Source organism: Scyliorhinus torazame, chromosome 8, assembly GCF_047496885.1.
Source record: "Scyliorhinus torazame isolate Kashiwa2021f chromosome 8, sScyTor2.1, whole genome shotgun sequence".
NCBI classification, from domain to species: Eukaryota; Metazoa; Chordata; class Chondrichthyes; order Carcharhiniformes; family Scyliorhinidae; genus Scyliorhinus; species Scyliorhinus torazame.
The window spans coordinates 95,864,992-95,882,873 of record NC_092714.1 but is presented as its reverse complement, the minus strand read 5'-3'; the positions used below and the strand labels follow the sequence as shown (position 1 = coordinate 95,882,873).

Below are 17,882 nucleotides of genomic sequence, written 5' to 3'. Positions count from 1 at the left end.
GCCGCTGGCCAGGGGGCTTCTGCCAGGGTCGAGGGGCGAGTAACACAGGGCTGGGGGGGAGGGTAAACCAGGTGGTGGGCCGTGGGATCGGGCACGCACCACTATTTCCGCAGCCTGTAAGGCAGCCATGCGTCAACGCATTCCACTGACTGCCCACTATGAACTTAGCGCCACGGGTCATATGGTTGCCTCCTCAGACCACCCTAGCCCCGAGGTACCCTCTGGTCCCAGCCGAACTATCAACGGGTACTCCAGCGCATCCAGTACCATCTTCTTGGCTGGGATGAGGGAGTGTGGGGAGTGGAATGCTACATGCAGCTCCTGCTTGTCAGGCTCTCCAGTGCCGATCCCGACCAGGGCAAATCAAATGCCAGTGTTCATTGGAATTGCACCATTTCCTCATGGCGCCTGTGCTGGCCCATTAGGATGTCCTGAATCACTCCGGGCACCCTTTTGGAGCCGTAGAACCCAAGCGATTCAGTCCCAGCGTCAGCACTTAGTTTCTGAATCGGAAAATCCTGATATGTTTGATCGGCGAGCTCTTGATTCTTTTCTGTAGACTGCATATAATTTCAAGGCATTTCTACTTTAATATAGAAAATTAAAATTTAATACCAAGAGAAATAAAAACGCTAAAAGGAATACATACACTGCTGTTGTCAAATCTGTGATCATTGATGCCAGAGGGATCCACATCCCAACACAAGATGTAGACGCTATCACCTGAAGGAAATTTATTAAGCCATTGTTACTTTTAAACATTTTAAAACTTAACATTCTTAAATGTTGTAAAATTTTTCAAATGGCCTGTATGAAAATACAGTGATTTCCAGAATTAGTATTTGTGGGTGTGAAAATGTCTGATGCTGTCTAAGGCGCATTGATTTTGGCTGTTTTGTCAGATTTTAAATCTGTAGCTCACATATTTGCTTTAAAATATAGGGACTGCTTATTATTTTCCAAAACGTAATATATGGTGTTGAGCACTTATGTGAAGGACATGTCAGGAACTGACACCAAAGAATTGTAACACCTATACAAATGACACATTTTTTTCAAATTTCTCCATCGTTTGATTTAGTGCAGGTATTACCTGCTTATGTAAACGTGTTGATACTTTGCTAAAATGGGTGAGGAATTACAGACAAATTACATAAAATGCTGGTATTCCTCAGAAATTCTGCTGTCACGGTTCTGAATCAGAATTTCAAGTTACGTCAATATAATTTATGTTGGCAGGAGATTTTTCAATGTCAAAACCCCTGGGTGAAATTGAGGAGTCTAACAAGATAGAAAAGAGGATATGTTTGAAATCTCATGGAAAATTGAAGATAATATCTGAGGAACAGGAAGGGTATGAATTTCTCAGCTGCATATTGTAGGGTGTACTTACGGGTGCAGCCCCACTGACCCACAAAATAGTCGCTCTCCTGTTTGTGGCAGGGACCTTTCTTATCAGGTAGATAACTTCCTCAAAATACACAAGGTTTGCAATGACAGCCATTAGAGTGAGGACACTGTACAAGATGATAGCGGGCACACTTAAATCTGTGGAAAGAAACAATGTTAATTTCTTAATTGAGCTATTTCCATTGTCACTTTGACAAACAGTTTCCTAAGTGTATTGATAATATTTATTTGCATCTGTGCTCGGAAAGATACTACATCAAAGGGAAGGTAGGCTTGGAGTGAAGTGTTGAAAGGGAAGTAAATGAAGTGGGTTGGCCAGGTGGGAAATCAAGAGTTTTCCGGAGTGGTTCTGTAATGTATGACGGATGGAGGATTTTAGGAATATTGGCTTCTAAATATTCGGATAATTTAAAGGTTAAAAGCCTGGGGTTGTAGTGTGTTTGACTGCAGTGATCATGTTTTTTAAAAGAATTTTGTTTTGTAATGGCCTGGGAACTTGTAGAAAACAGCAGGTGAAATGCTGGAGTGATGTCATGCCGACGCCATTTACAACACGTGTTTTTCAAAAATATGTTTATGAAGGTTCGACATTTTGATAAATAATGCAACAAGACCACAAGAAGGATACACAGCAAGCAAATAAAAGGCTCAAAAAACATGGATAATGGAGGGGACAGGTGAAGAGCAGTATAACTAGTTTGATCCAATCATTAGACATAACTTGATGCCTCTATAAGTCCAACCAGAGAACAAGGGAGAACTAGGATAAGGCCATGAAAATGTGGTAAAATGGTGCACAACTTCCCACAGAGCGATTGCTCGGAGTTACCACGAGAGTTCAGGATAATTTTTCTGCACCATATTAGGGCGAACTCCCTCAACTCCAGCATTTGTATTTGTTTTATTGTCATGTGTACCGAGGTACATTGAAAAGTATTGTTCTGCGTACAGTCCAGACAGATCGTTCCATCATGAAAAGAAAATATAGGGCATACATAAATACACAAGGTAAATACATAGACACAGGCATCGAGTGAAGCATACGGAGTGTAGCACTACTCAGTAGAGAAGATGTGTGAAGAGATCAGATCAGTCCATAAGAGGGTCATTCAGGAATCTGGTAACAGTGGGGAAGAAGCTGTTTTTGAATCTGTTAGTGCGTGTTCTCAGGTTTTTGTATCTCCTGCCCAATGGAAGAAGTTGGAAGAGTGAATAAGCCGGGTGGAAAGGGTTTTTGAGTATGCTGCCACTTTTCCCAAGGAGCGAGAGGTGTAGACAGAATCAATGGATGGGATGTAGGTTCACGTGATGGACTGGGTCGTGTTCACGTCTCTCTGCAGTTTCTTATGGTCTTGGCCCGAGCAGTTGCCATACCAGGCTGTGATGCAGCCAGATAGGATCCACCACCAGAGAAACCAATGACACACAGCAGCCTCCCCTCCTCGGATGCCAGACCCACCTGCACCCACGCATGAGCCAATTACAGACTTTTTATACCCACCCTTAAATAAAAGGAAGGTGGGACCATGTGATGCGGGCGCGGGAAGTCGCTTTTCCACGGGCACGAACGCTGCTCACTTATAACCCGCCACTTATCCTGATTACCCAACACTCATCTGCCTAATCCTTGAATTGATATTATGTTCCGGGAAGACTTCTGGATGAACATTGGTAAGAATATGTTGAAAATATCAGGAAATTCAGTAATAAAGGGGAGCAGGCAGATTCACCGTGGATGGAACTGCCATTTCAATATGGCGGCTTGATCCCCGTGAAGTCTCTCAAATTGGCGCTCTCCGAGTCACTCTCAGCGGCGGTGAAACTGATGGCTGTCGACATTATCCGTGTTCTGATCAGAAGCTTGGCGTGCTGACTCAACACTTTGTGGGCCTGGCTCCACAAGGAAGCAAGGATTTCCTTATTTGAGGACTTTACTGTGGTGATACAAATAAAGCGTCGACGCTGCAAGGAAGTTCGAAGGCACCTTAAGGCTGCTGGAGTGGATGTTATATTTTATCCTGCGATCTTGAAAGTTATATCTGACGACTCCACAAAGTATTTTGATAATCCCACTGCTGACCTGACCTTCATTAAGACCATGAAGGACAATGATTTGGACTGATGGTCTACAACTCGGACAAACTCAAAGCTTTAACCTGAACTCTATCCATTTCATGATATCGTTTATTTGAATTTGTTGCCTCTTATCCTGTTTAATGGGAAATGCTAAGAATGGGCCATTAAATAAAATGACTTCTTCTCCTTGAATGTTTTTAAAAATAAATTTAGAGTACCCAATTCATTTTTTCCAATTAAGGGGCAATATTGCGCGGCCAATCCACCCACCCTGCACATCTTTGGGTTGTGGGGGCAAAACCCACGCAAACATGGGGAGAATGTGCAAACTCCACACGGACAGTGACCCAGAGCCGGGATCGAACCTGGGACCTCGGCGCCATGAGGCAGCAATGCTAACCACTGCGCCATCGTGTGCCCCTCTCCTTGAATGTTACAGGGACTCTTATTAGCTTCTTAGCTTAGTCATAGTAGATGTGCCGTGTGCTCAGTATCCTTTGTTTTTTCTTACTATCTGTATCTTAACCATGGCAGAAGCAAATTGTTCCATTGCTGGAGGGAGGGTGATGGATGCAGGTCTTTATGGGTCGTCTTAAAATGCAGGAGAGGCATTTGATTCCCATTCCTTTGTTGGCTTTCTTTCCCTTCTCCTGTGTCTGCATGGGTTTCCTCCAGGTGCTCCGGTTTCCTCCCACAAGTCCCGAAATTCTCCCTCTGTGTACCCGAACAGGCGCCGGAATGTGGCGACGAGGGGCTTTTCACAGTAACTTCATTGCAGTGTTAATGTAAACCTACTTGTGACAATAAAGATTATTATTATTTCTGCGGACAGAAGCCGATGGGACTCCTTCAGTCAGCCTTCCAGTCTGAGGAGAGATGCTGTCATCTCTTCCTGATGCTCACGACTCTGCCTTTGCAATTCCAGCAGCTCTGGGACGACTGGACCTAGGAGCACGTCATCAGCCAGGGGCTCAGCAGAGTCCTGGGTTCCCACATCCCTCCTGAGTGCTGGATCCCTTGGATGTCTCTGCCTCCACCTACTGTGGATCTTTGATTGTGAGGTGCTCACCAGTAAGTGACCCCAAAATCTGCCTACTGGGTAATCCCACCGAGGTGTGAGTATCTGCACTAGTGGAGGGTGCGGGTGACAGATGTGACGCCTCTTCAATGGTGGTATCCTAGACATTTCCCTCAGAGCTGCTTGTGTCCGTCATCTCTGAGGGGCTCGAGGATGGTCTAGGCTGGTCAACTGATTGCCCTGCAAGGGAAGGGAGATGGCATTCGTGCATCACGGGGACAACTGATGGGACAATGTTTACTCATGTGAGGTTTTAGGAATGACCGCATGTCTCAAGGGTTCTCATTTTTGTCTGCGGCCCCCACTTCGCCCTCTGCGCAAGCTCAGTCTTGCTCCTCTCCAGTCAACTCAAGGGCTCGCTCTTTGAAGAGGGTGAGGCATCTGAGCTCATGCATGACATCCCTCTGGCTGCTCCTTCTCCTGCCCATTATGCTCAAATTGAAATGAAATGAAATGAAATAAAATGAAAATCGCTTATTGTCACAAGTAGGCTTCAAATGAAGTTACTGTGAAAAGCCCCAGTTTGTCTGCAACAAGATAGACGGGGAGAGTGTAGGTGGGAGTCCTGCCAGTTCAGGTGGCATGCATGGAACTTGACTGGGAGCAGGGATTTGAGGAGCAGAGTAGATCCTGAGGGGGACCATGAGGGTTGGGAGAGGGGGGCCACATGATTGCTCTTGGCTACCTGCGAGGTGGCTGGGTGAGAGATCACCTCGGGGGTATGAAGATTGTGTGAAGGAGTGCAGACGGAGACTGGAGGAGGCACATTTCCCGTTGGAAGTGGTGCGATTCGCACCGGTTTTCTCACTGGAACTGAAACTTTGCCGAATTGTTTGACCTACCTCTTTGACCAAACTTTTGGTCATCTGACCAAGTATCCTCATGTGACTTGGTGTCGTTTTGTTTTAATAATTAATAATCTTTATTGTCACATGTAGGCTTATGTTAACACTGCAATGAAGTTACTGTGAAAAGCCCCTAGTCGCCACATTCCGATGCCTGTTCAGGTACACGGAGGGAGAATTCAGAATGTTCTAAACGGTGACAAAATTCATAATGCTAAAGTGCAAAGGGACTTGGGAGTCCTAGTCCAGGATTCTCTAAAGGTAAACTTGCAGGTTGAGTCCGTAATTAAGAAAGCAAATGCAATGTTGTCATTTATCTGAAGAGGCTTGGAATATAAAAGCAGGGATGTACTTCTGAAGCTTTATAAAGCACTAGTTAGGCCCCATTTAGAATACTGTGAGCAATTTTGGGCCCCACACCTCAGGAAGGACATACTGGCACTGGAGCGGGTCCAGCGGAGATTCACACGGATGATCCCAGGAATGGTAGGCCTAACATACGATGAACGCCTGAGGATCCTGGGATTATATTCATTGGAGTTTAGGAGGTTGAGGGGAGATCTAATAGAAACTTACAAGATAATGAATGGCTTAGATAGGGTGGACGTAGGGAAGTTGTTTCCATTAGCAGGGGAGACTAGGACCCGGGGGCACAGCCTTAGAATAAAAGGGAGTCACTTTAGAACAGAGATGAGGAGAAATCTTCAGCCAGAGAGTGGTGGGTCTGTGGAATTCATTGCCACAGAGGGCGGTGGAGGCCGGGACGTTGAGTGTCTTTAAGACAGAAGTTGATAAATTCTTGATTTCTCGAGGAATTAAGGGCTATGGAGAGAGAGCAGGTAAATGGAGTTGAAATCAGCCATGATTGAATGGTGGAGTGGACTCGATGGGTCGAATGGCCTTACTTCCGCTCCTATGTCTAATGGTCTTATGGTCCAATTCACCTCACATGCACGTCTTTCGTGACTTGTGGGAGGAAACCGGAGCACCCAGAGGAAACCCACACAGTCACAGGGAGAACGCGCAGACTCCACACCGACAATAACGCTCTTGTGAAGCTCCATTGGATGTTTTATTGACTTAAGGCACTGTACTAATGTAGGTTTTTATTGTTTGCTGCATATTTATTATTTTTGTGATTTTATTCTCAAATATTTAACAAACAATATATTTACGAAAACCTCACAGGATCAAAACAAACACCTCATATCAAAACCAAATGACAATTGTCGAACTGCACTCCAAAAGATAATTCATTGTATGAAGGTCAAATAAATATTACATAAGTGCAGGTCTAATTTTTTTATCCCTTCTTATTGAGAAAGATAGACTCCTTCTATGAATTTAAAGTTAATCGAAACCACATTTCCTGGTGATGCTGTGTAATCGCTGGCAATACTTGTGTTGACACTGCAATGCTATATTTGGGATGTGGATGAAATATTTTTAATGGATGAGTAGGCTGCCCAGGAGCCCACTCTGGCTTTATTTTACAGAGCAGCTGAAGCAGTGAGCTCACCAGTGACTGTATGTAGAACTCAGAAATGTGGAACTGTATGAAGAAGCAGATTGCAGATGTGCTGAAACGCTTATTGCCTATTAACTAATTCAACTCTCTATACTCTCGGTGTAATTTGCTTTGTTTGTTGTAAAGCAATATTTTCTTCCTGCAGTTCTTATGTTTCTCCTAGCCATTAAGAAAGCGAGTACATAAGTTGTCCCAAAGGCTTTAGCAATTTTGTTTGACAACCAGATGTTACAAATTTTGGGAATCATTGCTGGAAGCAATATTTCTTTTGAAAACTGTTACAGAAAAAGTATGTTTACTTCTAACCATTTTAAAAACTAATTCTAACTCATTTGCTGTGTACTCACAAAAACATTTGACGTTCCCCTCTCTGATGCTGAATGATCTGCGCTCCTGTTTTATCCTCTTATGTCCCCCATCTCGGCACAACATTGAATTCTTCTTCCATCACCTTTGCCTCTGTGTTCATTTTTTTCGGCAGGCGTCCTACCCCCCCACCAGAGCCTCCAGTGTTCTCCCTCCTTCTGAACCCCCTCTCTCGCTCCTTTCATTGAGAGCTGTCGGTGTGACATCTTAATTTCTCTGCTCCCCTCACCCACTCTAAGTTGTCTCCCTCTTAACTTGCTGAACTCTCTTCACTCAGGTCTAACCCTGACAATGTTCTCAAACCTGCTGACAAGGATGATGCTGTTATTGTCTGGTATAAGGCTGTAGCTGAGCACCAACTTTCAGACACTTAATTCCTGCCTCCCCTGGACCATGGTCCCACCACCAAACATTGTTTCCAGGACTGCCTTTGACCTCATCTCCTCTGGATAACTTTCCACCACAGCTTCCGACCTCATAGTGCCTGGATAGCCCGCTTCGGCCTCCTTCCCAAAATCCACAAACTGGACTACTCTGGTAGACCCATTGTGTCAGCCTGTCCCTGGCCCACTGAACTTGTTTCTTCCTGTCTTGACTCCCTATTTTATTCTCCCCTTGGCATCTGCATTTGTAATTCTTCTGATGCCCTTCCCCATTGGGGGCAGCACGGTAGCATTGTGGATAGCACAATTGCTTCACAGCTCCAGGGTCCCAAGTTCGATTCCGGCTTGGGTCACTGCACATCCTCCCCATGTGTGCGTGGGTTTCCTCCGGGTGCTCCGGTTTCCTCCCACAGTCCAAAGACGTGCAGGTTAGGTGGATTAGCCATGATAAATTGACCTCAGTGTCCAAAATTGCCCTTAGTGTTGGATGGGGTTACTGGGTTATGGGGATAGGGTGGAGGTGTTGACGTTGGGTTGGGTGCTCTTTCCAAGAGCTGATGCAGTCTCGATGGGCCGAATGGCCTCCTTCTGCACTGTAAATTCTATGTTATTTCAACAATTTCCAGTGTCCTGGTCTTAACCCCCTCCTCTTCACTATGGATTTCTGATCCCCCTACACCTCCATTCCCCACCAGGATGATCTGAGGACTCTCCTCTTCCTCCTTGAACAGAAATCCCATCCGCCACCACCCTCCCTGCTTGGCTGAGCTTGTTCTCTGAATTATCAATCTCTAATTTAACTTACCTTACTTCCTCAAAATAAATGGTGTGTCATGGGCTCCAGCTGTCTTTTGATAGGGTACGTGGAACATTCCTTATTCCAATCCTACTCTGGTTTGCTCCTACAATTCTTTTTCCGGTACATCAGTGACTGTATTGGTGCCAATTCCCACTCTTGCCCAGAACTGGAAAAATTCAGCAATTTTGCTTCCAATTCCCAACCTTCTCTGAGCTTCACAAAATCCAATTCCAACATTTCCCTTCGCTGACAACTGTGTCTCCATTTCTGGTGATAGACTATCTACTAATATTCACTATAAGCCCAGCTCCCACAGCTACCTCAACTACACCTCCTCACATTGTTTCCTGTTAGGACTACCTCCCCATCTTCCAGTTTGTCTGCCTCTATTCTGATAATGGTACCTTTCAAAATGGCGCTTCTGGCATGTCTTCCTTTTCCTGAGCCGAGGGATCCCCCCCCTCCCCCCCCCCCCCCCCCCCCCCCTCCAACCCCCACTATGGTTGACAGGTTCCTCAACTGTGTCCAACCCATTTCCCACACTTCTGCCTTCACTGGTCCCCCTCCTTCCTAGAATCATGATAGGGTCCTCCTTGTTCTCACTTTCCACCCAAAACCCAGCCTCCACATTCAAAAGATCATCCACCACTATTTCCACCAGCTTCCAGCATGATGCCACCCCCCCCCCACCCACCCACTCCCCCACCCACCCACTCCCCCACCTCCCCTGCCAGTAGTCTGAAGGCACCATTCCCTTTGTGATACCCTGGTCCGTTTCTTTATCACCCACACCACTTCATCTCATTGACAGGGCATCTCCCCATGCAATTGCAGGGGGTAGAACACCAGCCCCTTTACCTCCACCCTCCTCATGCTCCAAGGCCCCAAACAATCAATCTACGTAAAGCAGTGATTTACCTGTGCTTCTTTCAATTTGGTCTATTGCAGGCATTGTCAAACTCGGGGGTGCAATCCGCAGGTGGGTCGCGTGCAGGTGTCGGGAGGGTCGCGGAGCCGTTCCGTCGCGGCGTTCCCGATCGCGCAAATCTGTGCGCAACAGCCGCAGCAGCCAGCTGTTAATAACGCCGGCTGCAAGCGGCCTTCAAAATGGCCGTGAACATGTAAAAAAATGCGGTCACACTGCGCATGCGTGCCAGATCATCGGCGCGCATGCGCAAAACTATGCGCATGCCCGCCGATGATCGGGCACGCGTGCGCAATGCGGCCGCTTTTTTTTTAAACGGCCGCAACTTTTTGTTTTACAAGTTCGGGGCAGTTTTATTCATTTATCTTATTCATTTTTTTTTACAAGTTCGGGGGGGTTTATTTGATAAATGTTGATAGGGAAAAAATGCAGAACTTTGGACAGATCGAGAATCCATACTTTCCGACACCGGAAGGCTTCACCTTCATCCAACAGGTTCCATTGGAGGAGCGTGTACGAGGGACAAAGGGACCCAAAACTATTTCCTCCATTTTTGTCAGCAGCAAACAAGGTAAGAGAAAATGGTGGGTCGCGAAGGTCGGCCGGGTTGGGTCCCGAAGGTTGGCCAGTTGGTAAAAATGGGTCCCTGGAAAAAACGTTTGAAGAACACTGGTCTATTGTATTCGCTGTTCACAATGTGGTCTCCTCTACATTAGGAAGACCAAACACAGATTGTGTGACCACTTTGCAGAACACCCCAATTCAGTCCTCAAGAATGACTCCAACCAATAGGTGCTCTACTATTTTAGATCACCACCTTGTTCCATGCTCACATTGCTGCCCTCAGTCTGCTACTTCCATCACTTTTGCTGATGCCCAACTCAAGCATGAGGAATAGCATTTCATCTTCCAATTTGGCAGCTCACTGTGTTCTGGACTCAACATTGAAATCAAAAACTTCAGTGTTCCATTAACTCTGCCCTCCATTTTGATTAATTTTTGCCAGTCTGTACCTTGTTTTCATGTTTTCACACAAAGCTGTCCTTTATTCTGCCATTTATTCTTACTCTGGATCCTATATATCCTGTCATTTCTACTCAGAGTAGAAATGACAGGATATATAGGATGAATACGTGGCTGAAGGGATGGTGTCAGGGAGAGGGTTTCAGATTCCTGGGGCATTGAGACCGGTTCTGGGGGAGGTGGGACCTGTACAAACGGGACGGTTTACTCCTGGCCAGGACTTGAACTGATGTCCGAGAGGGGCTATTTGCTAGAGCAGTTGGGGAGGGTTTAAACTAATCTGCCAAGGGGGTGGGAACCTATGCAAGGAGTCAGAGAAAGAGGGTGCAAGGACAAAAACAAAAGGTAGAAAAGTGAATAAGAAAAGTGATAGGTGGAGAAACCAAGGGCAAAATTCAAACAGTGCAATAGAGAAAAGTATTAGGAGCAAGACAAACAATGTGAAGAAGACAAACTTAAAGGCTCTGTGCCTTAATGCACGGAGCATTTGCAATAAAGTGGATGAACTAACCACGCAGTTAGATATAAATGGGTATGATTTAATTGGGATTACAGAGTATTGGATGTAGGGTGACCAGAGATGGGAACTGAATGTCCCAGGGTTTTCAGTATTTAGGAAGGACAGGCATGAAAGAAAAGGTGGTGGCGTGGCACTGCTGGTTAAAGAGCAAATTAACACAGTGGTGAGAAAGGATATTAGCTTTGACAATGTGGAATCTGTATGAGTAGAATTGAGGAATACCAAGGGACAAAAAACATTAGTGGGTGTCATATATAGACCCCCAAACTGCAGTGGTGAGGTTGGGAATGGCATTAAACACAAAATTAGAGATGCATATAATAAGGGAATATCGGTGATCATGGGTGATTTTAATCTTCACATAGATTGGGCAAATCAAATTAGCCACAATGCTGTAGAGGAGGAATTTCTGGAGTTCATAGGGATGGTTTTCTTGACCAATATGTGGAGAAACCAACTAGAGAGCAGGCCATCTTAGACTGGGTACTGTGTAATGAGAAGGGAATCATTGCCAATCTGGCTGTACGAGACCCCTTGAGGATGAGCGACCATAACATGATTTTTATCAAGGTGGAGAGTGAAGTAGTTGATTCGGAGACTAGGGTGCTGAATCTTGATAAAGGGAACTATGAAGATATGAGGCATGAGTTGGCCTTGATAGATTGGGGAGAGTTACTTAAAGGGATGACAGTGGATAGACAATGACAAACATTCAAGGAACACATGGAGGAACTACAGCAACTGTTCATTCCTGTCTGGCAGAAAAGCAAGGGGGTAAGAGGGCCAATCGATGGCTTACAAAGGAAACTGGAAATAGTATCCGATCCAAAGAAGAAGCATACAGATTGGCCAAGAAAAATAATAGGTCTGAGGATTGGGAGCAGTTTAGAATTCATCAAAGAAGGACGAAGGACTTCTTCCATCGGGCAGGAGATACAAGAGTCTGAGAAAACGCACTCAAAAACAGCATCTTCACCACTGCTACCAGACTCCTAAGCGACCCCCATATGGACTGACCTCATTAACACTACACCCCTGTATGCTTTGCCCAAAGCCGGTGTTATGTAGTTACATTGTGTACCCTGTGTTGCCCTATTATGTATTTTCTTTTATTTCCTTTTCTTTTCATGTACTTAATGATCTGTTGAGCTGCTCGCAGAAAAATATGTTTCACTGTACCTTGGTACATGTGACAATAAACAAATCCAATCCAATCCAAGGGATTGATTAAGAAGGGGAAAGTACAGTACGAAAGGAAGCTTGCAAGGAACATAAAGACTGACACTAAGAGTTTCTATAGATATGTGAAGAGAAAGAGATTGGTAAAGAGAAATGTAGGCCACCTGCAGACAGAAACAGGGGAATGCATAATAAGGGACAAAGAAATGGCTGAGCTATTGAAAACATACTTTAGTTCTGTCTTCACAAAAGAGGACACAAATCAGATACCAGAAATGCTGGAGAATGAAAGGTTTAGTGAGAGGGAAGAACTGAGGTAGATCAACATTAGCAGAGAAATGGTGCTGGGAAAATTGATGGGATTGAAGGCGGATAAATCCCCAGGGCCTGAGAAACTGCATCCCAGAGTGCTTAAGGAGGTGGCTCTGGAAATAGTGGACGCATTGGTGGTCATCTTCCGGGATTCTATAGACTCTGGAACTGTCCCTGCAGATTGGAGGGTAGCTCATGTAACTCCAATATTCAAAAAGGGAGGAAGAGAGAAAGCAGGGAATTATAGACCAGTAATCCTAACATCAGTAGTGGGGAAAATGCTTGAATCCATTATCGAGGACTTTATAGCAGAACATTTAGAAAGCAGTGGCAGGATCAGTCAGAGTCAGCATGGATTTATGAAGGGAAAATCATGCTTGACAAATCTGTTGGAATTCTTTGAAGATCTAACCCGTACAGTTGACAAGAGGGAGCCACGCGATGTGGTATATTTGGATTTTCAGAAGGCGTTTGACAAAGTCCCACATAAGAGATTATTGTGCAAAATGAAAGCACATGGGATTGGGGGAAATGTATTGAGGTGGATAGAAAACTGGTTGGCAGAGAGGAAACAAAGATTAGGGATTAATGGGTCCTTTTCAAATTGGCAGGCGGTAACTAGTGGGGTACCACAGGGTTCGGTGATGGGACCCCAGCTATTCACAATATATATTAATGATTTGGATGAGGGAACAAAATGTAACATCTCAAAGTTTGCAGGGGAGACCAAGTTAGGTGGGAGGGTGAATTGTGATGAGGATGCAGGGACCCTACAGGATGATCTGGACAGGGCGAGTGGGCAAATCAATGGCAGATGCAATATAATTTGGATAAGTGTGAGGTTATTCACTTTGGAAGCAAAAACAGGAAGGCAGATTACTACCTGATTGATTGTAAATTGGGGGAGGGGAGTGTGCAGCGTGACCTGGGTGTCCTTGTGCACCAGTCGCTGAAGGTAAGCATGCAGGTGCAGCAGGCGGTAAAGAAGGCTGATGGCATGTTGGCCTTCATTGCGAGAGGTTTCGAGTATAGAAGCAGGGATGTGTTGCAGGGCAATTATACAGTGCCTTGGTGAGGCCACACCTGGAGTATTGTGTGCAGTTTTGGTCTCCTTCTCTGAGGAAGGATGTTCTTGCTCTCGAGAGAGTTCAGTGAAGGTTTACCATACTGATTCCAGGGATGGCAGGACTGTCATATGAGGAGAGATTGACTAGGTTGGGATTGTTCTCGCTGAAGTTCAGAAGAATGAGGGGGGGATCTCATAGAGATTTATAAAATTTTAACGGGACTAGACAAGGTAGACGCAGGGAAGATGTTACCAATGATGGGTGTGTCCAGAACCAGGGGTCACAGTCAGAGGATTCAGGGTAAACCATTTTGGACAGATATAAGGAGACATTTCTTCACACAAAGAGTGGTGAGCCTGTGGAATTCATTACCACAGGAAGTAGTTGATGCTAAAACTTTGATTGTATTCAAGAGGCCGCTGGATATAACACTTGGGAGAATGGAATCAAGGCTATTGAGTTGGATGATCAGACATGATCGTGATGGCAAAGCAGGCTCGAAGGGCCAAAAGTCCTCCTCCTGCTCCTATCTTCTATGCATCTATGTATGTTTTGTTTCTTTATTACAACCATTACCATCCCCTTGCCTTTTGTTCCAGGATATGTTTGTTATTTCACAGTGCCTCCTGCCAATACAATATGGCCCTGCAAGACGGCCAGTGCTACTCATCTGAGCATAATAATAATCTTAATAATCTTTATTAGTCTAAGAAGTAGGCGTACACTACATTGCAATGAAGTTACTGTGAAAATCCCCTAGTCGCCACACTCCCATACCTGTTCGAATACACTGAGGGAGAATTCAGAATGTCCAATTCACCTAACAGCACATCTTTCAGTACTTATGGGAGGAAACCGGAGCCCCCGGAGGAAACCCATGCTGGCACGGGGAGAACGTGCAAACTCCGCACGGACATTGACCCCAAGCCAGGAATCGAACCTGGGACCCTGGCGTTGTGAAGAAACAGTGCTAACCACTGTGCTACCGTGCAACACGCTGGTCAGCGCATGCACATAAATCCAATGATGTCACTCTGCTGCATCTAACCTGCCAGAAAGCTTCACTTGACAAGGGACAAAATCTTTCCGCCTTTGTTATAACCTGCCTACTGACGATTGGCTGGGGACTAATGACTATTCCACAATCCTATGGGAGTATGAACTTCCCCAATGAGGGGGGCGGAGAAACTCCTACTATAAATAAGCTGGCCAGTCCAGGACCCAGGAGGAAGGAGAGGGTAGCAAGGGAAGTTACTGCTACTGTTATGTATATATTGTTACAGTAAATAAACGTTATTATTTTGTATCCTTAAAACTCGTGCTGGATTCTTCGTGGCCCTTACAAAAGCCTTGTAAAAAATTGGCGAAATCAAAGCCCAAGTCCAAAGTGAGAGCACCAAAGACTAAGAAAGCAGGGCCAGGAGAGAAGTGAAACAACCCAAGTAAATTGCAAACCTCTCAACCCAAAGAGTCACCCATCTCACTCAGGAAAGAGTTAATCCCTGTCCAGCACATGGAGCAGATATCAGATAGAAATGTTTTTTTTTTCATAATTACAGATGATTTCTCTGCTTGGAGGAAATGACAATAAGCAGAATTTTTTGATTTTTTTTTGAAGCGTTGTCTCCGGCGGGAAAGGTGTAGCGCACCCCGTCGTTGACTTGCCGGGTTTTCCTGCTGTATTTTTAAACACCTAGGAAAAAGAAATGGAAGGGGCAGATCCCACAACACCATGCGGAGCGGGCCCCGCCAGCAACCTCGGCTCCTGACAGATCGGGACCCCCTTTTTAAAGGGCACCTGATCAAATAAATAAAGGAACATCACCCCCCCCCCCCCGCCCCCCCCAACCACACCCCCGCCAGGACATGGGATTTCCCACCCCCCCCCAGAAAACTCCCTCACAGACACAGGTTTCCCCCAGGGAACTCCCCCTTACCTCCTAGCCGTCCCCACAGACTTTTCATGGCGGGAACCCCATTACATCATTGGCGGTGAAGGGCAGCGACTATCTCAACGGAAAATCCCACTGGCGTAAATGCCGTTTTGGGACTCCTGTTAGATTCACTGCGTCCTCCGACCTTCCCGTTTGCTGAAAACGGGGCTGAAAATCCTGAGCTGGATTCTCCGTTTCACTGGTTAAGTGCCGGCTCGTATGGAGAACTCGCAGGAGGATTTCGGGACAGGTGAGGGGATGCAGCGGCACCAGGTGAAACACCCGACTCCAGTGCCAAAAACAGGTGGAGTATGGCCGGGTCCCAGGCCGCGCATGCGCACAGTTTCCGACCTGCAGCGACCTGCAACAAGGCGCCGGCCGTGCGCGGACCCAACCCACCATCCATGACCCCACAGGCTGCCCCCGGGCCAGTGGCACGGATCCCGGCCGAGTGTGGCAGCGTTGGACACAGTCCGCAACTACCATACCTGGTTCTGTGTAGTCGGGAACTCGGCCCATCAGAGGGAGCATATCAGGAGGGCCGGCCGATGCTATGTCAACGCCGCTGCAATGGCGCGCAACGCGCTTCGCGATTATGCCATTTCCGAGGGGACGGAGCATGGCTAACCAGCCTTAAACTGCCGCTGGCCCCGATTTGAGCATTGGAGGCAATTCCCCGTCCGATTGCTGATTACGATATCAATGTGAGGCAACAGAGAATCCCGCCCCCTGTATTTATTGCTGCCAGGTCTGAATTTTAAAAGACCTGCGTTTCTAACTATCATGAAGTATAATGGGCTGGATTCTCCATTTCAGCAGGGAAGTGCCGACTTGGATGGAGAATTTGCGGGAGGTCTACGATGAAGAAATCGGCGCCGACTCCTCACTGATTCCAGGACCGGTGAGGAGCTAGCAGCGCTGCCGGGTAGACCTCCTGGCTCCCGCGCCGAAAACGACTGGGAGAATAGTCGTGTCCCGAGCCGTGCATGTGCACGGCTGCCGACCTGCAACGGTCGTTCCGTGCAACATGACACCGGCTGTGCGCGGACCCCACCCACCATCTGCAACCACACAGGCCACCCCTGGCAACCCCCCACCAGTCTCCCCAGCCCTCACAGAAAACCCACCGGCCAGTGGCACCGGTCCCATCCGAGTAAGGTGGCGCTGGACACAGTCCGCAACCATCACGCCGGGTTCCCGACCGCTGAGACCACACGTGTCCCATGCGGTTGGGAACTCAGCCCATTGGGAGCAGAGCATCGTGGAAGGGCCGGCCAATGACGCACCAATGCCGTTGCAACAGCGTGCAGCACGTGACGCAATTACGCCATTTCCGAGGGAGCGGACCATGGCTGACTGGCATCAAACCGGCGCCGGCCCCGATTTGGGCATCGGAATCGATTCTCCGACCGATCGCCGATTATGATACCGGCGTCGGACAACGAAGATTCCCGCCCAATATTCCAGTTTGTTTGCAGTGCGCTATTCACTTCTGTTGTCCAGAGTTTGATTTGTTCTGTTTGTCTACTTTTTTGCTCTGAATGAGTGAAAGGCCAGGGGTGGGACCCTCCAGCCTCCCAGTTGAGTGTTCCTCGGTGGTGGGAGGCAGCGCGCCGTTCACTGGCAGTGGTATTTTCTGTTCCTGCTGCTGTCAATGGGAATTACCATTGATATCACTCCACCATGTCGGAAAACCCGCTGGCAAGCATTCACTGCCGCTGGGACCAGGGAATCCCGCCTCCAGCAAAGTTGGCCACAAACACAGCTTTTTTTTAAAAAAAATCTTATTCTCCTCCTTTTTCACATTTTCTCCCAAATTTACACCCACCAACAATAAACAATAATCAGCAACGAATTCAATGTCAATCCACATATCAATAACAACAATCCCATTCTCCCACCAAACCCCTAAACAGCATCCTGCATGTTAACAGAAACAAATAACAAAAAGGAATCAGGAATCACCCATAGTCACCATTAACACAGTCAGGGCAGCACGGTGGCGCAGTGGGTTAGCCCTGCTGCCTCACGGCGCCGAGGTCCCAGGTTCGATCCCGGCTCTGGGTCACTGTCCATGTGGAGTTTGCACATTCTCCCCATGTTTTAGTGGGTTTCGTCCCCACAACCCAAAGATGTGCAGGCTAGGTGGATTTGCCACGCTAAATTACCCCTTAATTGGAAAAAATGAATTGGGTACTCTAAATTTATATTTAAAAAAACAAACACATACAGATCCCCTCCCCCCCAACCCTTCCAACCCCCCCCCCTCACTAATGTGTGATGTAATCTAATTCTCGAAAGTGCATAATGAATAACGGCCATGAACTGTAGAACCCCTCCATCCTTCCCCTCAGTTCAAACTTAACCTTCTCACGAGTCAAGAATTCCTGCAGGTCCCCCCGCCACGCCAGGGCACAGGGTGGAGAGGTTGATCTCC

The 17,882-nt window shown here is 46.7% G+C and overlaps 1 protein-coding gene across 1 annotated transcript in view; it reads right to left on the bottom strand.

Annotated features, from left to right (window-relative positions):
- slc51a (solute carrier family 51 member A) overlaps positions 1–17,882 on the bottom strand; it is a 68,403-nt gene that overhangs the window by 39,424 nt on the left and 11,097 nt on the right. Inside the window, exons 2-3 of the mRNA XM_072513945.1 lie at positions 1,394–1,548; positions 650–723 (exon numbers count right to left, since the gene is read on the bottom strand). Coding sequence (XP_072370046.1) covers positions 650–723; positions 1,394–1,548 — 229 coding nt within the window. The remainder of the gene's footprint in view (positions 1–649; positions 724–1,393; positions 1,549–17,882) is intronic.